At 41.9% G+C, this 26,036-nt stretch overlaps 1 protein-coding gene across 2 annotated transcripts in view; it reads right to left on the bottom strand.

The window, feature by feature from the left end:
* LOC307013524 (nucleosome-remodeling factor subunit BPTF-like) overlaps positions 1–26,036 on the bottom strand; it is a 50,149-nt gene that overhangs the window by 13,849 nt on the left and 10,264 nt on the right. For both annotated transcript variants that reach the window (XM_079640923.1, XM_079640924.1), the window contains exons 5-28: positions 22,842–23,078; positions 20,546–20,725; positions 19,953–20,122; positions 19,432–19,608; positions 19,025–19,206; positions 18,382–18,513; positions 17,435–17,564; positions 16,389–16,524; positions 15,645–15,941; positions 13,388–15,449; positions 12,439–12,563; positions 10,102–10,230; positions 9,865–10,015; positions 9,501–9,540; positions 8,837–9,059; positions 8,552–8,692; positions 5,697–5,827; positions 5,245–5,359; positions 4,143–4,330; positions 3,433–3,673; positions 2,305–2,558; positions 1,534–1,647; positions 1,260–1,421; positions 554–636 (exon numbers count right to left, since the gene is read on the bottom strand). In XM_079640923.1, the coding sequence (XP_079497049.1) occupies positions 554–636; positions 1,260–1,421; positions 1,534–1,647; positions 2,305–2,558; positions 3,433–3,673; positions 4,143–4,330; positions 5,245–5,359; positions 5,697–5,827; positions 8,552–8,692; positions 8,837–9,059; positions 9,501–9,540; positions 9,865–10,015; positions 10,102–10,230; positions 12,439–12,563; positions 13,388–15,449; positions 15,645–15,941; positions 16,389–16,524; positions 17,435–17,564; positions 18,382–18,513; positions 19,025–19,206; positions 19,432–19,608; positions 19,953–20,122; positions 20,546–20,725; positions 22,842–23,078 (5,800 nt within the window). The remainder of the gene's footprint in view (positions 1–553; positions 637–1,259; positions 1,422–1,533; positions 1,648–2,304; positions 2,559–3,432; positions 3,674–4,142; positions 4,331–5,244; positions 5,360–5,696; positions 5,828–8,551; positions 8,693–8,836; positions 9,060–9,500; positions 9,541–9,864; positions 10,016–10,101; positions 10,231–12,438; positions 12,564–13,387; positions 15,450–15,644; positions 15,942–16,388; positions 16,525–17,434; positions 17,565–18,381; positions 18,514–19,024; positions 19,207–19,431; positions 19,609–19,952; positions 20,123–20,545; positions 20,726–22,841; positions 23,079–26,036) is intronic.

Raw genomic sequence — 26,036 nt, 5'->3', positions numbered from 1 at the left:
GTGGACACACCGTCTGTGGACACCAACACATGGTTGTTAGGGTCATCTGCAGTTCAGAAATATGTTATCTACAGCATTGTAAAGAGGAGAGGTGAAGGAGGAACGGCTTTCTAAACATTCAAGCAGTTGTAGAGAATCCATTTGTATTGCTGTAGTTTTCCTAACTCTGCTTACAGAATAAAATGGCCTCCTTTTTTCTATTGTGAGGAATGCATGTCTTTCAAGACAGAGCGTATTTTACGTATTTTATGTTCTATTGATATTTGTATGCCCAATTGCTTATTCTGAAGTTTTGCATTTAATCCTTTCTCCTTTACTTTGGAATTTAGCTTTTATTCTTTATTATGTTTTGTATTTTATAAAATGCTAAGTGTCGTATTTGGGGACTTTTTTGTATGCATGTGAAACATGTTTCCATTCCTCTGATGCATGAAAAACATGTGACCAGTGACACAAATCCTAAAACCGTTGCTTCCAATGACCTACAACGCTCCAATATAAACCCACTTAAGTTATATTCTCTGACACACGGTGGCATATTGTAAACACACACCTCTGATTCTCTTCTCTCTCTACAGGCGTCATGGTCTTCTTCTGCTTCAGGTGCTCGATCACAGCGTTTTGTTTCATCACGACCTGGAAACAAGTCAGAACAAACCACATGGTTAACAACAGAAAATATATTTATAGTATGAGAGAAAATTAAGCAAAAAATGACATCTTGATTAACATATTGAAACCCATGAGTGGAAAGAAGATATATAGTCATCTGGTTTTAGTTTATTGATGTTTAATTTGTACTTTAAATATATATAGAACTGGATTATTATTGAATGTGTAAAGTCAGTGTAGTTTGCCACACACACACACACACACACACACACACACACACACACACACACACACACACACACACACACACACACACACACACACACACACACACACACACACACACACACACACACACACACACACACACACACACACACACACACACACACACACACACACACACACACACACACACACACACACACACACACACACACACACACACACACATTAAGTCCAACAAACAGAGGCCTGAGTTGTGAAAACAAACCCAGCCTTAGTGGAGGGTTGGAGGATGGGGTCTGTTTATGTACTGATGGCAGGGAGAGAGCGAACATTGGACTAAGATGGATGACTTGGCTATGATGGGTTTCTGAGCACGCTCTCACACACAGACACACAGACACACACACACACACACACACCTGTTTCTGAATGATGTCGCTCTGGCTGGCTGTGTTGAGGGCTTGCTCTCTCTTGGCCTCTGCAGCTTGTCTCTTCTTCTGCTGCTGCTGCTCTCTGAGCTGCTGGATCCTCTGCAGCTGCTCCTGGACAGAAGCTGCCTGGATGGTCACCACGTTCCCAATCTGTGCAGAGAGCATATTGTTATCAGGCTTTTATAATGTTAAATAGGGCCCTTAGTGGGTTCCTATGAGGCTAAAATAAGTTAGCGCCTGGTTTACTGGCTTGCTGCATTACCTGTCCTCCCTGAGCTGAGGTGGTCCCGGCCTGTTGAATCTGGATGGGAAGCTGCAGTTTGATGTGCTGTGGCAGAGAGCCTCCAGCCTGCTGGGCCTGCAGCTGCGCCAACACCTGCAACACACAAGATACACAAGTTTAAGAAAGCTGAAAGAAAACCAGCGTTATGTTCATACATTAATCAAAACATCTATTTAGATTAATCTTCCACTGTCAACTACATCAGTGGTTTAAAAAAAAAAGTGCTATAAAAAGGACCTCCTTTCCCTACTATATATACAAAAAAACACCCCTTGAAATGAAGAAGGCAGTTAGGAACTCCCTGTGTAGCTCTGGAGACCCCCACTGGGTCGTCCTAATCCACAGGTTGAGGAACATGGAGATACAGTATCAACCCATAAGAGCCCCACCTGAATGGCTGGATATGATAAATGATCAGTCACAGATTGGTCAGGTAAGGCTTGCCATGGATTTATTTACATCCACAGCTGTTTTGCACAAAACAGTAAAGTCTACCATTGCTGGACAACAGGTAGCTTTACCTGAGCAGTGCTCAGTTGCTTAAAGTCATCAGTACTACAGCTGTTTTGGGAAGTGAAGTGCTGTTATAGCGATCACAGAGACTTTGTTGACATGAATACAAATATAGGAGGATTTTTGGTTTCGATAAACAGACAAAAGGGCAGTGTGTGGTAAATGGTGGTAAAAACCCAATTACATGTTCGGGAATAATATTGTGCATGTAAACGTAGCCTTTCTCGCTGATCGTACCTGAACCTGCTGCTGCAGTCCGGACATGCTGATGAGCTGAGCCGTTCCTCCCTGTGTTTTCACCTGCAGCGAGGTGGGAGACTGGATCGGCATGTGAGCCTGCGTCTGAGGGGGTAACTGGCCTTGTGGGGTGGCCGACGAAGGGGTGCTGGTAGTGGCCAAGGGGGTTGCCCCTGCCTGGACGGGGGCAGCCGCCTGCTGGGCGGGCTGGGCGGGGGTTTTGGTGGAGGTGGAGTTGAGCTGAACTGTGGTGGCTGGAGAGAGAGAGAAATAAAGAGAGAGAGAGATAAAGAGGGTCAAAGGTTAGGACAAGTGTATCTTAATTGCAAATTACCCAGTAGAATTGCATACAATTTCCATTTTATTCTCAAAATGAGTCGCTTTGAAGCAAAACATCCCAAAATGCATATCTGTGGAGTGTTCGTTGTGATCATACTAGGGATGCATATCGTTGACTTTTTTACGATACCGATACCACTGAACGATACCGATACTCAACCGATACATATCGTGATACTTTGAAAATGTATCATCCCATGAAGCGCTTTACGATTAACATGTCAAATGAATATTAAATTCAATTGTGGGACTTCTTGGACCTTTTAGTAGTGAACAAACAATGAAAAATACATTAAAAATATGAAGAAAACCGATTATGGAATATCTTTTATAACACCCGCCATCAGGTGTGCCGCGTGAATAGCTCATCTCGTCAATGCAAACAGACCGTTATAGCACCGTTATAATTCATGTTAAACCTGAGATTCGACTAGAGAACAAATGAATAATAGAATAATGGTCATGATATCTTGGCATTGCACAAACAAACAAATCTCATCTTTAAAATCAACATTTGCCTTCACTGGTGAGAGAAAACAAATCCCACCACAGATCATTTGTGGGACTTACCTTTCTACTATTGAACAAACAATGAAAAATACATAAAATATGAAGAAAACGATTATGCAATCTAATTTATAACACCCGCCATCACGGGCCACGGACTCACTTTTTTTTTTTTTTTTAAAGTATCGAAACCGGATCTGATTTCAGTATGCGGTATACCGTAGCCACCAGTAACCGGTATTTCGGTAATACCGGATACCGGTATGCATCCCTAGATCATACCTGTGCTTGATGTTGGCGTGGCTGCTGAGGCGATGGGAGTGAAGAGGAAGCGCTGCACCTGGCCGTTGGGCAGCGCTGCCTGCATGAGCTGCTGACCGGGTCCTGGGATGACCGTGACCCCGTGAGGAATGACCTGCAGCTGGCCAGTGGTCTGGCCCTGACCCTGAACCATCACCGTCAGAGCCTGCTGGGTACCACCGACTCCAGGCTGCCGATCCACAGCTGAACCTGCCTGCTGCTTCTACGAGAGGCGGAGAGGAGAGGGAGAGGTAACATGAAAACATGTGGATGCACTCTATGACCTTTAAAAGAGTAAACCGTTATTTGCTATACTGGCTTCTTCAAATAAACTTGATTTTGAATTGAACTTGAACTCTACACTTTACTCTTGTCAAAGTAGCAGGCTTGTACAATTTTAGGATAATCGGCATTTTTGTATTTGCACAATTTGTCCTTTAATAATGGAGCTGAAAACGTCTTTATATTCATACATAATAAACTAATGAATCTGAATATTTACCCATATGTTTACTCTAAATACATTTAAAGGAAAACATGTAAAGAGGAAACATTTGTACAGACCATTATAATACATTTATCTTGGCATGGTATTCTTAATTTAAATCAAACTTCATTGCTAACGGGGAGATATTATTGATATAACCCGGCACCGAGGACCCCCAGTGTTTTTCGATGCCTCCCTCACTGACCTGTGTGAGCTGGGTGAGCTGAGCAAGGGTGAGTTTGACCTGGCCCTGCGCCCGCGGGGTGCCAGCTGCAGTCGTGGGGCTTCCTGCCCCTTGACCAGTAACCGTGGCAACTGGGCTGGCCCCAGATATTGCCGTGGAAACTGCCTGGCCGCGAATGATCTGCGTCACGACCTGTTGTCCACCCTGACCTGGAAGAGAAGGTGAACAAAGACGGTAAATGTAACTAGACTTGGAAACGTGAAGAGGATATTTTGAATATGAGGTTATTTGAGGCATTGGCTCAGTCTGAAGGGACTTGGTCTTGGAACCGAAGGGTCGCCGGTTCACGTCCCGATCGGACAGAAAAAAAAAGATGGAGTGAGCTGGTAGCTGGAGAGGTGCCAGTTCACCTCCAAGGCCACTGCCGAGGTGCCCTTGAGCAAGGCACCTAACCTCGAAACTGCTCCCTTGGCCCTGGGTACCTTGCAGCCTCTCTGCTCTGCCACCTCTCCTATCTGCATGTGGTTGTGTGTGTGCATGTACATCCTCTGTGTTTGTGCATGTACATCCTCTGTGTGACAGAGTGGGGAAAGAAATGTCCCTGTAAGGGATTAATAAAGTGTAGCTTCTTCTTCTGCTGCTTCAGAGTCAGTGGGTGTTTCTCAATGTCGAGGAGGCTTGCTTGGTAGCACATGTACCTCCGAGTCAGTTGCTTCAGAAGCGAGGCAAGAATCCTTCCTAGCCTCGGAAAACGAAGAATTGTGGAACAGTTATAAATACATTTAAGTTTTCCGCGCTCTCGCCGGAATATCTCCGCAATGGACCGAGCTTAAGTTTCGATTGCATGATACAGCCCAGCGCAACACCATCGCCACCTGTTTGTACCATTTTCAGGTGATTTGTAATCTGTTCTAGAAAAACGATGTGTTTTTGGATATTTGTGGAGTTAGGTGGTCCGCGAGTGTTTTTTTATTGGTTAAGTGGTCCTTGGTCTGAGAAAGTTTGAGAAACACTGTCATAGATGATATATATATATATATATATATATATATATATATATATATATATAAACGGTTGCTATTTGTTCTATCTAGATAAAGGATTCTTGTGAAGAGTTGATTACCTTGCTGGACCACGAGGGGAGTTCGGAGTATCGTCTTTCCCATTTGTCCGGTCTGCTGGATCGGTGTTCGGATCACCGTCATTCCTGGACGGATCTGAGCACCAGCTGCCAGAACCTGTTAGGACATTAGTAGAAATATTTGACTAATTAGTTATTTAAAAAGCCAGCATCTTTTTTCTAACATTTTAGAATCTTACAAAAAAGGGGTCAAACCCATAGTTCAGGAAAAGAGGAGCTGATTAAGCAAGAACTTAATTATATATAAAAGTTTTAAAAAGTACCGACAGCACAGGCCAACAAATCAGTAATGTGAACACTCTGTTGCATTCATAGAAAATATACAACACGAACAAAACAAAGCAATAGGCAAAGTTGTTCAGTTGTGATCACATAAGCAATGAACAAACGTAAAGAAGTTAAACCACTGTATGGATGCTTCACAGCACATGTACCTGCTGCTGGGAGCCTGGGGTATTGGGCCTGATGTTGAGCGTGGTGGTGCGCGGCTGGAATGTGGTGAAGGTCTGAGCACCGCCTGCTGTGCCTGACGGGATGATCCCCAACACTTTCTGCTGAACAACACCTGCAGAGAGAAGAGAAGCATAAATATACCACAGTTTACATACAAGTGAGTAGATATGAGGCCAAGAAGAGGGCAGCTTCACCATTTTTCGCATCAGTCAAGATATAAATATACAAATATTCCGGGCGGGAAGATCAGAGAAGAACAAGTAAATATTTTATTTGATGACACGCATATGACAGGAAAGTGGTTTTATGGAAGCGTGAAAGAGCGAAAAGCCGCAAAGAAGGGACAGCTTATGTAAGTTGTAAGTTTATAGAAATGGACAGGGTTCATTTGTATCCTCACAGGAATGCTTGTAATCTTGTATCTTTAGAGCCCAATGATATGTAGTATGTGAATACCTGTCTTACATCAAACACATCCACCAACACATATTTAAATGCTCAAACATTCCTAATACAATTACTGATGTGAAGCTGTGGCCACATGTTTGCGTGCCACAAGTGAGCAAGTTGTAAGAAGTCCTGCATTGATACAACTAAATACATTATTTGTGGGCTTCTCTCCCTACTTGATGGCCTGTGCTTGATCACAGCAATGGCAAATATTAGTTGAGCAGGTAAACAACATCTTCAAAGGCTCACTGAAAGCTTAGTTGGGTTTCCCCCAACATACCTGAACCCCCTCATAAATTATGCATGAATTGGGATGCTGCTTTTTAACATTAATCTGACAAAGGGAGTGTTTCATATTTGTTCGCCAGGCTGTGTGCCTTAATGAGCTCACGTGAAGCTGATGGCAGAAAACAGAGAGAGCGTCGCTCTTTTCCTCTGCTGCCTTTTTGCTGCGGTTTCTCAACGGCAACCGAGCAGGTAAACCTATACATCAAGGGTTTCCCTCTTCAAACAGGGACGTTAAACCGGTCGTAAGACCAGGGGAGTAGCAGCTCGGTCACACACATCAAACACACTTTTCTATGGACTGGCTGTTTGGAGAGGTCTGGGAGTTAGGACTCCGGTGAGTTGAGAGGTGCACTTTTATTCAACAAGGAGGAAGGAAAAAAAGAAAAATGGAATCCCGTTATAGAGGGCTACCTGTCTGGTAAGTAGACCTCAGGGTAAACTTGTTTTCCTGCCTAACTTCCTTAAGCCCGTCCAAAACAAACAGGGCGCCCGACAGTCATGCTGGATAAATACACATGTCCATTAAATGGTTACACTCCATCTGAACTTGGTTTCTCCTTCATGGTGACTTCAAAGGTAAGAAAAATCACTTTCTTTGTATCCTTGGTGAATATCATTATCTTTATCTGGTGGATGCAATGTTTTTATAAAGCAATTATGTATTAAATGATACATATACTCTATTTTCATTGACATTATCATTGCATCACAGTTGAAAATAAAGACCTCTTCAGATTTTTATTTTCCACATTTTTCTTTCAGCTAGCTTGACAGAAGGATTTTAAAAATTGAATCTATAATCCAAATTCTAGATACATTTTGTCAGATAATTGTTTTTGTTATGTTGAATCTGACCTTCATAACCCAAACGAGAGCTGTCAACAGCTTAAATGGAACATGTAAACATAACAGACCGCCTGCACTGAGTGTTAAGCCATATCAATCACCGATAATATGCCAGGACCGCAGACATGCCAGCTGGTGCTCAGTACAAACCATCGCCTCATCCGCAGTGTCAATATTAACATATTATACAGTTCTGAAGCATCAAACTAAAAATCGGACAATCCTGAATCTGCAGTCTGGATTTCAAACCTCAGACTACACAACTCCACCATCCTAAAAACCATCCAACCAAAATAACAGCTTTCTATTAGATCACCATGCCGACAGGACACAGCCAGACATGAACTGCGACACCAAACCAGCTGAGTCATGAGGTTGGCACATTAAGGCCACCACAATTGGGTTTTAGCCTTTTATTCTGTGTCCACTGGCAAAAATATCTGTCTCTTTACCTGCTATGTTCTTCACTATGTTTACCAGCTAGTGTCTAAGTGTGTCTGTCTGGAGCTGGGCAGGTAGTTTACTGTGGGTTTATCACAGTACAAGGTTTCAGCACAAACCTTGTAGAAAAAGACCTCCTTTACATCTCATATACCACCCCCTTTAAACATTGCAATATGTCTTGCACAAATCTAGTTAATTCTCACAGTCACATTACTAAAAACTTCAGGAATCATTGAGGGGTGTATGTGATCATTTAAACTATGGAATCAGGCTAAATGAGGACAAATCTTAATTTCAAGCATGTAAAGAAAAACAAGACTGCAATACGCAATACGGTAAAACTAACTGTGACACCTGTGAGAGTGATTCAAAGAGACAAGCTTGTTTAAGCGAGCTCAACAGGTCTTCTAGGTTGTTTTAAAAGAAATGTACTTGGCTCACTGACAAAGGCAATCAAGGACAGAGGAGTGTCTCATTTGTGTCTAATTTGTAAACTTCAAAACATTTGGACGTGCAGTAGCTGGCACCAACAACTTTTAAAATGAAGACAGACTCAGTCCTTCTGGAGCGCTGTGTGCATGGTTGGCACGCTCAATTGTTTACAACGGCATCAAATGAATGAGCCAGATCTAATTTGGCTTCTTTGACACATTTGAAATGTCTCAGCTGTGGGTCTGAGGTGAGGCAATGAAAACACAAACAAACACGCATTCTGAGGTGGATGGAAAGAACAAATGTCTACACTGAATAAATGCAACTTGTGCTTTCCTTCTGCCTCCAAGGTGTGGCGTATTAAAACCGGCCTTACCTCCTTGTGAAGTTGGCACGTTGACAGTGACGATCTTGCTGTTGGAGGGGAGTGGCAGCTTGGTGGTCACTACCTTCCCCCCCATAGAGGTTCCCGTAATCTGGAAGGTGTGTCCACTAGATGTGGCCAAGGTGGTCTCACCTGCAAACAAATAAAAAATGCTGTTACAATGACATATTTACAATTGCAAATACAATAATATTATTAGTATTTGTACAATGATTTGTGATCTATGCGCTTTAAATAAGAACAAAGAGTAGACAGTGCTTATCTGCTGCAAAGTACCTTGTGTGCTTTGACCCTGCTTGACCCAGGTGGCGAACGACTGCTGGAAGTTTTTGTTCTGCTGGAATGTGACGGGGGTGCCCATTTTGGTGGACAGTACGACCTTGGTGGTGGCGGTGCCCTGGCCTGAAAGCGAGCCGATGATGACTTTGGGCGTGGAGACAGGTGTTGCAGGAGTCCCTGTTGGGGTCACTGTGATGCCTGGTTTCTGTTCCAGACGTTTCTGTGATGGTACATAATTGAGGTCATTAACATAGGAACCCATGATAAAAGCATTCAAAAGGAACTGTGAAGTCCACTGAGACAAATGTAACATTTGTGATATTGGGCTATATAAATATTGATTGATTGATTGATTGATTGATTGATTGAATTGCTAATACATAACATCTATTTAGCTTAAATTAGCTATTATATCGGTATAGATTGGTATAGACTGGGATGGTCAAGGTTAGCTTCTTGGCAAAATGATACCATTGATGAACTGTCTGTTTTCATTCATTCAGAGTAAGTGTTTTTAAGTGTAGTCCACTGCCAGATTGAATAATCTTTCGTCATTGAAAGAAGATGTGACATATTTGAAAAATAAAGGCCTACTGTTATATTATTTGTAGGATTAAAGTGCTTATTAAGCGTGAAGATTACTTAACTGAACCAGACTCACCTTGGCCTGCTCGGCTGCCTGAGCTTTCTCCCTCTCCACCCTGTAAAAGAAAAAAAAAGAAGCTTAACAAACAGTAAAACATTTGTGAAAAATAAGGTCAGATGATGCTCCATTCATTTCAATTTAATAAATGTTGAAAGTTAGGTGTCATTTTTTGTACGAGTTTAATATCTTGTATTTAAAACATTTTGAGCATCTGCCACAGGGCACATTTACAAAGTTGTGGCCAGTTTTGTTATTTTTGGTCAAGGTTTTGTTTACTATTTATGTATTTTTGTCATAACTTCCAAATGAATTTTAACAAAGAATATCGTCACTGACAAATGTGTATGTATAACATGGTTGAACCCTGTGACCCTCTGACCTCTCTGAGAAGGCTCTGATCTCCCAGAGGTCCAGCTCCTCCTCAGCCACCCAGGTCTCCATCACCACGGGGCCCGTCTGCTTGGCCGGCTCCGCCTTTTTGGGGCGCAACGCACTGGATCGCAGCCCCTTCCTCTGAGGGGTGTGGGTTTCTGTGTGGATCAAAAACAGTTCAGTGTTATTGTGTAATGTTTAAACCCCTCTTTCTTAAGTGTAAAGAATATGAACTGTCGCTAACCTTTAGGAGTGTCAGGCACTCCTAGGGGGCAGATGATTTTGCGGATGCAGTACTCAGAGCGAATGCCGTAGGGTCCCACGTCACGGCGCTTGATGATCTCTGTCGTGGTGATTTCGGTGTCTGACGTCTCTGTAGCAATGAGTGGGGATAGGGCTGGGTTGGTATGGTGATGAGGAGAGCCCGAGAAGATGGAGGAAATGCGCTCCAACATAAACAAAGTGACACCAATATGACCCATATGAGGGCTGTGTCTTCTTAAGGGCCAACATGACATGGGGATCAGGAGGATAGCCAAGGTAGATACTATGACTGTTATTGATCCACAGATTTGACCATTTTTGAGCAACCAGTGTCACATATTATCAACCTGATAGAAAATAATATCGGTATAAAAAAGAAGAACATTCGGTAACACTTTATTTGTAAATACATTATAGTAGGGTGACCAGACGTCCCCGTTTTCCGGGGACAGTCCCCGTTTGTATTGCCCTGTCCCCGGTTGAAACTGTCCCCGGAAATGTCCCCGTTTTTTAAATATATGTTAAAAACACATAGCAACGTGAAATAAAACGTTTCATGTCAGGAAACACTGGGTAAACAGACTGTGGTCAAGCCAGCCCCCACTTCGGAAAACACAGTCAAGCCAGCCCGCACATTGTATTGCGGTGCGCGAACATCCTATGCATTAAGGTCGAGGCCTGTAAAAACTGCCTTCAAAATAAAAGCGTTTACTCGGTCAATAACAAATATACCTAAAAAACACACCACACATTCATATATACTGGAGCTTAAATTAAGAAATATTTACTATATAATGTGATCAATAATAATTTAAAACAAACTACATATAACTACCACATTATAACTGAGTGAATGTAAAATGTAAGGATACAGTTATGAAGACATATCTGACATTTCCACTGGGTGACTAATTTCAATTGATGTTGACACCTTCTCACAACACTCCTAAAACAACATTACTTTCTGAAGCACAATTTAAAATGTATGCTGTTTAAAATCTCAAATTAGATCTATTGTCCATCGTATATTTTGATTATTATTTAATGGGAACCGTCCATAATCAAAGAGTCATTCAAAGTCAATCAAATACTTATTTCACTACAGGGTGATAGCAGGAGACCCCATCTAGTCACTCAGAGAGAATCTGGACAATCTGATGTACAGTTTCAAAATAAAAGACCTTTGAAGTCTCATATGAGCTATCGTCCTTCTGTTTGTATCCAACAGTTCAAATGTTCTAATTACATTGAACCAGAATTGTCCCCCTTTTTTCTTTAACAGCGAAGAAAATTGATATGTTAATGAGATTTTGACCGCAAAACTCAAAATGTCCCCGGTTTTCATTTTGAAAATCTGGTCACCTTACATTATAGCATACAGGCTAGTATGGCTAACGCTAGCATGCATGCTAAAGCTACCGTGTATGCTAACGCTAGCGCGAATGCTAATGCAAACGCAAATGCTAGCGCGAATGCTAACGCATTTTTTCATTGTGTTTAAACATCTCCAAATATCATCACATAAACACAATAAATGTTTCTGACGGACTTGACCCTTTTACTATTCAGGTTGCATAGAGGAAATTAGTAGTAGTCTACTGCCATGCTATTCAGTTCACTTTATCCTATTTCCTGTACCCGGTTTCCTGTCTAACCTTCAGTACAAATTGTACAAAAATATAAATGTGCAAATATGAAACATACTGTTATTGGTAGCTGAACTGTCAATACCCCAAAACATATTCTTAGATATAAATATCAAATTTTGAGTTATTTATACACAATTAACACTTATAGTTTCATGTCTTGTTACATAAGAATAGATCATATTTGTTAAGTGTTATTATGGGAGAATTACTATTCTTGTGGTACTACTGCCTTATATTAAGACCAAAACTCATCTACAATAACTTCCTTACTTGCAATAAATAAGCACTAATTAGAGGGTTATTGAGGAAAAACTCTCAACTAATGGCCTATTACTTGTAGAATATGGTCATGTAGAATAAAGAGTTAATAAGTGTTTTATAATGACTAATAAAGAGCCAATATACTGCTAATATGCATGTTAATTAACAACTAGTTAATGGTTAATTTGTGTACCTTAATATAAAGTGTTACCGAACATTCATAAAAGAATCATGCAGGAATTAGTTAACAGCACATAAACTCCACTAAAATAATCACCTTTATATCTTACATATCAAACAAAACAATTGTTATCCCCCCAAAAAACCCTAATCTACTTGTAAGCAGTCTTTCCCACTCCTCCTGGGGCCTCTTTATTTGGGTGTCAGATGGAGTAAGGGGGCTCTACCTGTACGTGTGGTGCCGATCGCTGCGGATGGTTTGACGGCCATGTCGTCCCATCTCAACGAGGCCCAGAGGAGCCTTAGCATCAGGCTAACACCAGCCAAAGACTTCACGGTCTGCAGACGGTACCTATAACAAAGGGTTTAGGTATTAATCATGTATATAGTTGCATGTAACCATTAGTCCAACCAAGTAGTGCTTTAAACATAGCATAACACCTATACATGACATGACAAAAAGCTATACTGAAAGAAACTCCAGGGAAATGGAAATGTCTGTTGTGTAAAAATATGCTCTTCACTGCTCGTGTCATGCAGTTTATTATTGCGGTCCAATTGACGGTCAGGGAAGGCAGAGTTTTTTGGTGATGAACTTGGACATTTCCATGAAAGAACTTACTGGCTGCTATTTTGAATAAATAATGTATTTATAAAACTAATTCTCTAGAGTGATTCATTATCTCTGACTATAAAAGCAAGCAAAAAAATGTACTTACAAGTTTCAATGGGAAACATTTGCATAATTCCTTTTAGGGTGTAAGAGACTGCTCTGAGTGTATAATTAGGCAACTTATTCCATGCATTATTATGCTGTTTAGTAAAACAATGTTTGAACATCTTCAATAATATTATCATGAGACTGTGTCTTCAGTATAAATCACTTTTCCATGTGTAAAAACAGGTGGGACAATATAACACCAAATAAACAGAAAATCAACAGGCCATGGCATTCTGAAAAACAAGGGGAGAATTTAAAAGAGCGATGCTAAAAGGAATGTAGGATTAACCTTATCCAGCAACAACAAATCGATTAAACGACAATTACAAATAATTGTTAGTTTTAGACCCAATTATCTGTATAATTAGCAAAGCAGTAACTCCTGGTTTCTTAGAGAGTGTTTTAGAGAAAATGTTAATAAGCTTGTGAGAAAAATAACCAGAGAGCCATCTTACCTCCAGGTGATGCCGAACGTGGGCCTGGGTGAAGGATACGGCCAGATATCCAGCGCTGGCTTGGCATTGTAGCTGAAGATGGACACCTCACGAAACCCGCCTCGCCTCGCCAGCACCTTCAGGTTGTCATGTGGCAGTACAAAAATACTCTTGCGGCTGCTCTTGGTGACAAACTTGCGGTAAGAAGGAAGGGCAGTGTCTGAGCGAGTCTTCTTGGTGCGGGAGAACTTGAGGAGACGGACCCGGCCCTTTGTGGACAACGAGTCCTCCAGACTCACAGCGACAGATGACACTGAGGTCTTACCACGGCTGTCAGTTGTGGACTTACTGACTGACAGTGCTGTCTTCTGCTCCTTCGTCACTATCTCACTCTGGCTGTCCTCTGACTGACTGTCCAGCCCAGGGGAACATACTTTGGACACAGTTGTTTTGGTCATGGTAGTGAGGGTGGACACTGCGCTGCTTTCTGTTGTCGACGCGACAGGCTTTTTTACGACAGCCGGCTCATTCGATGTCATTTTTGCTATCCTCATCTCCGTAGAAACAACAGTTGTGGTGGTTGTGGAGGTTGTGGTTACCTGGGTGATGATGGTTTTGAGTGGTTCTGTAGTCCCGCTGTTACTGTTCTCCTCTGCAAAGCCGTCGCTCAGACTTAACTCCTCTGCTGAGGGTATAGGAGACGGCGCCATCCTGATGATCTTCACCGCAGGACTGGGTTTGTCCTCCATAGACTGAAATGGGGAAGTGCTAGTTCCAAGTGCTCCTACATTGTTCTCCAGCCTCGCGATCTTCAGTGGAGGTTTGTAGTTCTGGTCTGAGGTCATTGTCTTAATCTCTATCTTAGAAACTAGGCTTGGCCCCTTGTCCCCAACCTCTGTACAATCATTCAAAGGGGCCAAATCTCCGTTCACTAAAGGCTTTGGCTGCGTGCCGTCCTTCAACGACACAACCACCCCATGTTCTTCAACTTTACCAATGATGTTCTCCTTAAGCTTTGTACTGCTGATAAGTATACCATTATTTGAGCTCATTACAGAGTTACTTAACACATTTTCACTCCCCAAGCCATCATTACCATTTACCTGAGGGAGAGGAGAAACTGGCTTGGGAATGCTATCGCTTTCGGTTTTACCTTGTCCAATGCGTTCTATATTTCCTAGGACCTCCTTTGGCCCCATGCCGTTTTCCTCTGTGCTTGAATGTGCTGACCCTAAGGTTTCTGGGTTTGAATGAATACCTTTAGAAGGAGATGTGTTTTGACCGCCTATCTGCCCCAAAACACTTGGAGAAGTCCGTAGGGAGTCGAATTTGAAGTTGGAAACCTCAGACCCAGTTTTTTCAATATGTGCAGCCTTGGTAACATCTGATGTTACGCTGGCTGTTTGTCGCTCTAAAGAGCTTTGAATTCCCCCTGCTGGTGTTTCTTGTGAATTAGCTAGTTTGATGCCCTCTTGCCATGAAATGTCTGTATTTGTTTCTTTTTGCCCCATAGTCCTTTCTACTAAGTCTGCCTCCAATACCTTGGGCTTTGAAAGAGTTTGGTTTTGTGTACCTGTACTGCAACTGTCTTTGGGTGTGGAGTCAGGAACAGGAGAAGGAGTAGGAAGAGAGACAGTCTGATTCGTAGTTTTTGAGGGTTCATGCAGACCCTCCTTGACATCCTCTCGTCCTTCAACTGTTCCCGGCACTGGAATTTGTGTTGTGGGTTTCTCCTCTTCTTTTACAGCTCTGCCCAGTGCAAGCTGTGTCTGAGCGAGAGCACGGGGCTTGAGTGGAGACCGTGGCTGGACCGGAGTGCTCGAAGGGGGGGTTGCTGTGAATGCAACGGGTATAAGAGTCTGAGGGTTGGCGGCAGACGCCTGCTGCCTTTGCCTCTCTTCAATAACGCGCTGCTTTACGCGTCGCTCCAGCAGGCCGTCCAGTTTGGAGGTCTTGACTTTCTTGTAGGGAATGCGCGTTATGAAGCCCTTGCTGACATCTACTACATCGTAGTTAAAGGGCCGTGTGGAGATATCGGTAGGCTCCTCCTTCACAGCAGTCTTTTCCTCCTGAATACTGGAACCTGAAGAGAAAATGTATTCAGACTTTAATCTGCATTGATATACAACTGGGATAATGTATCACATTCTCTGTCAATACAGTTTCAAACGTACACAATATTTAAAAAAAAAGAAAGTGTAATGCTAAGAGCCATTCAAGTTTAAAACTACACATGCATTTAGATACAGTGCTATTACACAAAGCCGCACTGTCATACTTTGCTCTTCTGGTCGTGAGTCTGGAGGGTCCACCTCCATCTTTGTTGGCGTTTCATCTGCTGGTAATTCCTCAGACTTTTCCTTCTCCTCTACCCCTTGTTTATTTTCCTCTTCCATCCTCTCATTAGACTCCAGCTCATTAGTCATTGGATGATCTGTTGCGGGCTTGGAGAGGCTGGAGGAGTTTTGATCTTTCTCCTCACTGCTCGACACAGCAGCTGCCTGAGCCTCTGGTGCAGCGACACTGGGGCGTCGACTCAAGTCCAGCAGGGTACATTTCTTGCCAAGTTTAGCATCTTTGGAAAACAAAAAAACAAAACTGTTTTATTGTATTGAAGAAACACATCTAGAGCTACTAATGTTTGGCATTCATTTTACAATTTGTTGTACTTAACACTCTTAAAAAAAGATAATCATGCAGTTTTCCTCTTACACAACCTCAAAAATGTGTTTTTGTCACTGCAGTGGATCTGCAGCTTGGCTAAACATTTGAAATAATAAGGTAAGGTAAAAGGTAATAAAAAAAAAAAAAAACATAAACCAACAGTATGATTATTCAAATATTTGGGACGTTTTTGATTTGCTTAACATAAGGACATCCAAAAGCAAATCGAAAGTGAGGCTTGAATGCAACACACACAATTTAATTGTTGAGATTGCTGCATAAGAGACTAAATCTTAGAGACTAAATAAAAAATTGGAGAAAAACACATTTTAGGCCCCTAAAGTCTCCCATTCCGGACCTTCCAGTTCTTTGCGGTAGTTGGGGTTTGTGTTGCCGGGAAGCTTGGGGTCAAACCGCTGCACATAAGTCCTACTGATCCAGCTCCAGCCTCCATAGCCGGTTACACGATACTCCTCTCCTTTCTGCTTCCACACCTTCAAGTAATACAAGATGAAGTATGAGTCATGGAGGGATACAACAACCTAAGAACGATGAACGTTTCCAACAGAGAAAAGCGAATCAGGAAAAACTGAAAAAACGAGTTTTAAGAGGAGGGCAAAGTTCCAAAGAGCGCTTAAAAGCTAAAGGTTACTCACATACTGTACTGATCACTAATTGTTGAGGGAAATGACTCATTGCAGAGCTCCACTGGCTGCATCAAAGAGCCCTTGATGGTCACTCACGCACAACATACAGTACACAGCATTGTTTCCCACAGCAAAGCCTCAGTTTTTTTCTGCACGGTAAAGTCTAGATCTACAAGTGGACTAGCCTGAAATATATCACCCTCATCCCATGGTTCGTATCGTTTTTATGTTGTGTTGACACAGACCACAAAACTAAATGGCTGGTTAACTTTTCATTAGATGAGGTAGCACAAAAATCATTCGAAATGAAAAGGGATTTTGGAGATAACCCTGCGCTTGTAAAAGTGTGAAAGGCTGAAGGAAAAAGTAAATATCATCCTAAATGCAATACATTTGGATTCCTAAGAGCAGGAAGTGATGTGTGAGGGTAAGCAGAATAATTATTTTGGTGATCGCAGCTGACAGAGGCAGCTCACATATTGACAGCTCAGTAATTCATATTTTGTTCATTTTTACCCCCCTCATTTATTTGAAGGTTTTGCTGAAAAGGGAAAAAATATCATGCATGTAGTCAGCAGTCAGATGACAGTACAGACCTCTTTGTATCCATTATGGGTGCAAACACACAGCGTTTATGCTCAGTATGTAATACAAGTAGGTGCAGGAGTGAAGAGGGTGTTCATTGTGTGTCTGAATTGCAAGTCAATATCTTAACAATATTGAAAACCAAGGATTTGTGAGTATGTAAGCGACATACCTGGTGTTTAATGGGAAAGGTGTACTTGACCCATGTGGCCTGTTGCATCGTCTCTTCATCCTCCAGCTTCTTCTCCCTCTTCTTCACCTTCTCCTTCTCCTCACGTTCAATGGATGTCATGCGATTCAACCTGAAATTGTTTTAATTGTCATACAGTGTAGCCTGTTGCTCTTACATTGTACATTCAGTGAATTCTACTTCTAGCAAGAATAGAAACATGGCTGTTAAAAGTATTTTTCCAATGTATGTAGCTATAAGATATATCCAAGTTAACTTAATCATTTTCATATTCAAAAACAACATTTTAGAAAACGTGTAATTCAAAAAATATTGTCTTAATGTAAGCTTCATGGCAATATATACATGGCAATATCTACATGTATCTTGCCTTAGGTGTAAGTAAACAACTGGGAAGCTTCTTGAGTAATGTAAGCGCATTAATTAAAGCCCTTACTAAAGATGAAAAGTGCTCTTGGAACAGGAAAAGAACATGACACTCACAAATGTTCTCCATGTTTCTGAAAAGCTCACAGTTCAGTCTCAAACACAAGCACACTCTGATCCCAACCTTGTAAATATTGGACAATGTCTTCTTTAAAGGGGCGTTGTGGTGTTGAGCAGTAGTAGAGGCAGAGGTGGGTGGCAGTGGAAGTGGACTTGCAGTCTAAATATTATGCCTCACAGCTAGGGTGGGCCTTTTGATCTGATCTGCTTATGATCGCCTCTGCCTGCTAAACTGAACACACACACCCAGTGTACATCATGAATGCTTGTGAAGTATTGAATGTCTTGCATCTAGACTGAAAACATATGGAGGGACAGCAACCTTATAGGACTCGCTTTCTTAGTTTGTGTTTTATATCACATTGTAAAAGCATATATAATGAAAGTACGTCCACACACAAACACACATGCACACACACACTGTTAATAAACTATGTGTGTACCTGGTGTGGCCCAGTGAGTCCTTCCAGACAGGCAGCATAGCCACAGGTTTGATGGCACACTCTAGGATGGCCAGAGCCAGCGCAAACTCTCTGGCCTTACTGCACATCTGAACAGCTTTGATCCAGTTGGTCCTATAAAACAAGAAAACAAACACTGAACATTTAGAAATGTCTCTCTTTACTTTGTACTTAGATTTTTTTTGGCCTATCCCAGTTTTAAGTTTTTTTACTAGTAAGGAAGAAGTGGCATAATTCTGGCCTTTTTGATAAATAACATAATTAAATTGAATTACTGAAAGGCACCAATGCCAACATGACTGACAACTAGGGAGGCATTCAGTGTTGACTGATAGTGTTGACTCAATTTGCATTTCAGTGTGGCATTGGAGAATGTTAAACTCAGGTGTTCATGCATCAAATTTGCAATGGCTAAATGTTATTTGCGGTCGGACAAGGAAGACTTGCATACCCATTTGCCGTTTAGATGAAAAAGCCAATGGCTGGACAAGACTCTTGCATTGATGTAAGAGCGCAGTGGGTGCTGGTGTACCGCACTCATGTATATTATCGGTACATCCATACAGATAACCTAGAGTATCAGAATAGTAATATACAATTTCCATATGACAGTGCCTGACTCTACCTGTGTGAGGCCCAGTTAGGGTGCATGAAGGGTGCTGGAACGTTGTTCTCCAGCTGGATGATGGTGATTCTCAGTGTGGAGATGGTCAGAACCTTGGAGCCATGAATAGACCCGTTCCACTTAAACTCTCCAGCTGGTGTCATGCAGAACTTGTGGGAGAGATGCCGCCTCTTGTCGTGGTCCTGATGAAAAAGCAAAAAAATATGTTTTAGAACCTACCAGCAATTTCAATCATCTTTGTTCGCACACCAATTACTAATCCCAGTGACTTGAATGTCTTGGTAAAAGTGGAAGAAACCCTTGCAATCATGAAGCAAAACGAATACCATAAGGGTCTGGAATCTACTGAGCCACCTTGCAGCTTATTCAATGCTTTTTTCTCTACTTTCAAACGTCGTGCTGCTTACCTCTCGGTGCTGGTGCTTGTTGAGTGCCACAGTATTGCTACTGTATTGATTATGATAGACGCGGTATTTCCCCTCCTGGCCCAGCTTGAAGAATGGACTGAGTGTCCCCTTCATCACCACCTCCTTCCCTCGCGTGCTGACACGGGTGACGTCACCTTGTGCATTTACTACTAGTATCTGAAGAGGTAGGGGGGGGGGGGAAGAGTCATTCAGATTTATTATAGACTGCCTTATGACAAGGGACATTTATATTCCACTGTAAAATGTCGCAACAAAAAAAAAAAGATCCTCATTCAAGATATTTAAATTACAGCCTGGTAAATGAGCCAAGTCACGCTCCTGCTTATCTAAGTTAAAGTCAAACTAAATCATCTTTTAATAATAGGTCAAAGGTTAGTAAGGGACACAATTAAATAGCCTGAAGATAGTTAGGTTAATCTCCAATTCTCTTCCACTAGGCCATTGCATAATTCTACATACATTGGCATGCTTTTGACCTGGGTGTTGGACACTATTCTCACCTCTTTGCCCTCCTTGAAGACCTTGTTGGCTTCATGAACAGCAGCAGCCACCTGTTGGCTCTTCATCTGGCTGAGTTTGCTCTCGGGGTTCCTCAGTCGGGTCACCATGCGAGTGGATGCGGACCCCCTACCGCCGGGACACGGCTCACCGTTAGCGTCATTACCGTCCCCTGAAAACCCAATACACCGTTCAGTCCAAGACAGATAAGCCTTTAACAGTCTCATAAATAGCACAGTCCATTGGAAAAGCTTTATGATGTGCAATGTGCACGGAAGGAATACTCAATTATTAAAAGTCATAAAACCGCCTTTCTCATAAGGTGATCAAATGTTCTGCTTGTGTGTTCTGCTTTAAGGGCTATTAACTTAATTAAATGTGAAAATGGCTTGTGTGAAACCGAGAGATACCCTTTTCTGGCATCATTTTAAGCTTGCAAAGGTGTTTTTTTTTTAATAACATTTGTTTAATCAAGAAGTAAAATTTAGATCAGAATCCCCTTTCACGATAGACACCCTAGCACAGCTGAGTGCCGTTTTCATCAGTATAATATAAATTAGACAACAAAAGAGAAGTCATTATTATATTGTCAAACCTATGTCATCAAGGCTGGCCAGGGAGGACTGGGAGGACTTGTCAGCCAGTTCTGGAGGTTCAGGACATCTTGTAACAGCCCCCATGCTGCTGTTACTGTTCTCCTCACTGGCCTGGGGCGGCTGGCTCAGGCTGGGGATACCATCTCCGCTGCCGGGGACAGAATCTGATGCTGGGTTTTCTGTTGGCAGACAGAAACGATTGAATGTCACCAGTTTTTTCTAGATTGTTTTCTTGCTGTTGTTTTTAGTCAGACATCTTTCAGGGTTTGCATAAATGTCTCAGCAAGGTATAGTTTTATACCTGGGGAAAAAAAGATTGAACTAGAAAACCAAGACACATAAAGCTGTCGAAAATGACCAATGTAGACTGAGCTACCACTTGTGCAGAACACCCTTTTTGGATGTTCTGCACAAGTGGTAGCTCGGTCTACATTTTTTTAAAGCATCATTAATGGGAAAGTTCCGAAATAATAAAGGCTGTGGCTCCCTCTACTGATAAGTCATGCGTAATGCAAGCACTGAAAGAGGAATGGCTCAATAAAAAGCAATGGGCAACCGATATAGAAGACTTATGCATAACTTACAACAACACTGAGAACATCAATGCATGGTGAAAACTGAATTAACTGAGGATGTAGATGTATAGATTATAACTTCACAGTGTTTCGACACAAGGCACTACATGAACAGTAATCTGGATAATCAGAGGTTCTAATTCAAAGAAAGCATCAGAAGAAAAGCTTTTAATTAAAAACAAGTATAGTGAGGGTTGGTTATAGTCACACTGGGTGCAGGGACAATGCTTCTGATTGAAAAAGCAATGGATGCAATCAGCGTCTCAGCTCTTTGGAGAAAAGAGTTTAATTACAAAACCGCAGAAAGTATTCCAAGGCTGACGCCGGGTATCATGAAGAAAACATTTAGAGAACTGAACACTAACGCCAACAGATGGGTTGAGAGCCACTTGGGGAATAAGGCGCAACAAACTGTCACTGATATGAGATTTATCACACAATTCAGTGAAGATACAGACAGTTGTAGTAGAGCAGATTCACAAAAGGAGTCTAAGGAGGTAAGCTTCTCCCTGAAGTGTCCTTGTATACCTTTGGTGCTGATAAATACCTCAATATTGGAACATCTTTCTATCAGAGGCTCTATGGTTTGGAGGCCATTGCCTTTCCAAGCCCAGGCTACAGCTCATGGTGGTGGTGGGGATTGTTTGTGTTGTGCAGGGGCACAAAGAAGTATAGGGCCATATGTAATGCTACTGCCACTTAGGGCTACTCAATTAATCGCATTTTAAAATCGCAATTACGATTATGGCTTGCAACGATTACGAAAACAACGTAGCGTAATTTTCGGACTATAAGCCGCGCCTTTTTCCCCATTTTTCGACGCTGCGGCTTATATAACGGTGCGGCTAATCTATGGATTTTTACAGCTAACGGCCACCACCTTTAACTCTATGGGCTCTATGGCCGGTCCGCGGACCCCCACCTTTAAGCGGCGGGTTCCAGCAGGAAAAGCTGGAGGCCGGAAAAGAGTGAGACAGGTAGCGCGCAAAAGTACAACTGGAACCGAGAGTGGTATGCCGCTGCTGCGGCTTATATTCAGGTGCGCCTTATAGTCCGAAAATTACGGTAATCTAAATAAACCTATTATTCTTTTATTATTATTTTATTTTTTTCAGTTGAATTATACTTAAAGTGAACATCAGCAATGTTGTAGATTTTGTATCTTATAATGCGTTAATAGCATGGAGACAATGGAAAGAAGAAGAGATGGGTAGTGTTGAAATAAAGTCACATTTTAACATCATCCATTGTCAATTGGAGAAAAATAAAGTGATGTAACTTTGTTTACAGTATCACCTTAAAGAAATGCATCTTCTTATATAACCTTTTTTAGGCGAATGCTCTCGAGGCCAATTAGCTTACCAAAGACGTTCAGTGTTTGGCTGCTCGTGCAATAAATACATTGTATTCTGTATAAGGGCCTATTTAATGCACTGAATCATTTGCATTCAGCAAAACATAGATACACATTTCAAATATGTCACTTGTGAGTGTTAAACTTGTCGCAGCAATTTAATTAATTTAGGACTCAAATAACAACAGCAGTTATTCTTAAATCAATAAGTAATTAGACCACTGTTGAGATGTACTTTTCTCCAAGGCTCAACACAGCGTAGCGTGCCGGTTCAGAGACCCAGAGGAAAAGTCTTTCACTTAAATGATCATCGATTCTCAAACGCCTTTTTCAGAATGTTTTGTGGAATTCAAAAAGCATAAATACCTCCACCATCCTTTTTCTCTTCCCTGGCCTCTTGTTTTGTTTCCTCCTCCGTCAGCTCTGCGACCTTGCCCTCTTGTTGCCCCTCGTCCCTCAACTTGGCCCCTTCATCTTCATTCTCCACATCCACCTCCATCTTCTCCTTCTCCAGCCGCTCTTTCTGGGCCTCCTCTGCAGCTCGTCTCTTCACCTCCTCCAGCTCCTCCTCCCTCTTAGCCCGCAACCGCTCCAGGATCTCCTCTGGATAAAAGAAGAACAACACGTCAACAACATTTTAAGACATAAGAAACAAAAGGCTGAGAGAATACAGTTGCAAGAAAAAGTATGTGAACCCTTTGGAACTTCCTGGATTTCTGCTTAAACTGGTCATAAAATGTGTTCTGATCTTCATCTGAGTCACAACAACAGACAAACACAGTCTGCTTAAGCTAAAACCACACAAACAATTATATGTTTTTATGTTTTTATTGAACACACCATGTAAACATTCACAGTGCAGGGTGGAAAAAGTATGTGAACCCTTGGATTTAATAACTGGTTGACCCTCCTTTGGCAGCAATAACCTCAACCAAACGTTTCCTATAGTTGCATATCAGACCTGCACAACGGTCAGGAGGACTTTTGGACCATTCCTCTTTACAAAACTGTTTCAGTTCAGCAATATTCTTGGGATGTCTGGTGTGAATCGCTCTCTTGAGGTCATGCCACAGCATCTCAATTGGGTTGAGGTCAGGACTCTGACTGGGCCACTCCAGAAGGCCTATTTTCTTCTGTTGTGGAACATCCAGGTGCTCTTTTGCAAACTTCAAACGTGCAGCAATGTTTTTTCTGGACAGCAGTGGCTTCCTCCATTTTATGACCAACTTATGCAGAAATCCAGGTAATTCCAAAGGGTTCACAGACTTTTTCTTGCAACTGTACATAGTCTTTGATCATTACAGTGATGATGAACACAAGTTGTGAGTGTTAAAAGCAGTGGTGTAGTGGGCAGGTTGACGGGGGTGGAGAGACACTATGGACGCGCTCGTGAACTGTCAACGGGGGGGGGGTACACTGTGGACCTGTCGCCTGTCAGCGCAACTTACATGGTGCCATTTAAAAAATGCGACTGCGCGACTGTCCCTCAAATGCGGGACACCTGGTCCGTACACACACACACACACACACACACACACACACACACACACACACACACACACACACACACACACACACACACACACACACACACACACACACACACACACACACACACACACACACACACACACACACACACACACACACACACACACACACACACACACACACACACACACACACACACACACACACACACACACACACACACACACACACACACACACACACACACACACACACACACACACACACACACACACACACACACACACACACCACATTTTTATTATAATTACTGTGAAATGTATTATGTTTTTGTCATTATTACAACAAAAACACACTTGCAACTGATAACACTGGCAATGATTTTATATTTATTAGACTATTAAAAAAAAAAAATCATGCTTCAAATAAGTGGGGGGACGGCGATCCCCCGCATCCAACAGCCACACTGGTTAAAAGTGTGTCTAAACATCCATATCCAAATCCAGAATACACACTTTAAAACAGTATAAAAAAGGCTTGAGAGAAAAGCCAGTGATGTTGAATGATGTTGTTTTCAACAGGAAATACATCTCAAATGAAGCAGATTCTAGTTATGGATGGAAAGAAGGAGACAGCATCGGAGTAAAATTCAGTGCAAGATTTGAAGTTTAAAGAAGAATTTAAACTAGTAGACAAAGAGGATAGGTTTTTGGGGGCCGCATTACACAATGCTTGAACTTGTGTTTATCTTCCAACAGACCTCCTTGTTTAGACTTCACAAATAGAAGCAGCAAGAGACTGTTTATAGGAATGATAGTACGTGATTTGCATTTCAAATGTTTGGTAAATATACATGCTTGTAGATGTTGACTTCATGACCTGCTGTAAACGTCACAATAAAGTTAGATTCTAGTGTGAAAGAACACAATTGCATTATACTGTGTTTACAACTGAGCAAAACTGTGCTATATTTGAAACAGCATTAATAGGGACACACTGAGGGATAAGCATGTTGGGTTAATGATACAAAATGGAAGACTGCAAAGTCCTTAACCAGTCGGACTCATATGTAGCATCAACATTAAAGATTGCATTTAAGGTGAGCAAAATAAAGCCTACATTTGCACTGTGCAATATCACAAAAAACACAGGACAAACATTGAAAAATACTGCTCTTGAAATTAAAATGCACAGGCAAAGAGGAAACACAAAGAAATGTCAATGAACTCCAATCTGCAATGCATCACTAAAGCTGTGTGTGTGTGTGTGTGTGTGTGTGTGTGTGTGTGTGTGTGTGTGTGTGTGTGTGTGTGTGTGTGTGTGTGTGTGTGTGTGTGTGTGTGTGTGTGTGTGTGTGTGTGTGTGTGTGTGTTACAACAGCTTTAAAGTTTAGACTCTGCAGAGTTTATTAAACATCTAGGTGTGTGTATCATCATTTTCTGTCACTGTTAGGTTCACCTCAGTTTTGCCAAAACTGGAAACAATTGCTTGTTTATGATATTTCTTTCTTTGTTTCAACATTGCTGGTATACAAAACAAAAGACAGACAGGGCTAACACATAAAGGTGTATCTCGTAACCAGGATTAACAGTCGCAGGGAGAAGAATAATAACAATAGAGAGAATATATCTTGTCTACACTTGTGCCCAAGTTGGCCCAAATCCCTCATAACTCTACAAATCTTAAAGGTCCCATGTCATGGCCATTTCCACTGATCATAATTCCATTGTTGAGGTCTACTAGAATAGATTTATATTGTGCAATTTTCCAAAATCACTTTGGTTTCTCATACAGCATCTCTGTAAACTACATGTATTCACTGAATTTCACTCTCTGCCTTTAACGGCTCGTTGGATCCAGTTGATCCTCGTTGGATCCAACGGCTCCAGTAGCTCCAGCCCCCACCCTTCCTGTGAGCACAGTGTGCTCTGATTGGTCGGGACGTTGTGAATCGCGCTGAGCTCCGTGGAGGTGTGGTTTCCTTGTTTAGCGATAGCCAAACACAGCCAAACTCACCCTGAGCACACACAAAGTCACAGCCGAAGTAAAAACAATAAGTGTGGCTTGATA

Source organism: Notothenia rossii, assembly GCF_949606895.1.
Source record: "Notothenia rossii genome assembly, chromosome: 1".
NCBI lineage: Eukaryota > Metazoa > Chordata > Actinopteri > Perciformes > Nototheniidae > Notothenia > Notothenia rossii.
Note: the sequence above shows the minus strand (reverse complement) of the source record. Positions and strands in the feature narration are given on the sequence as shown.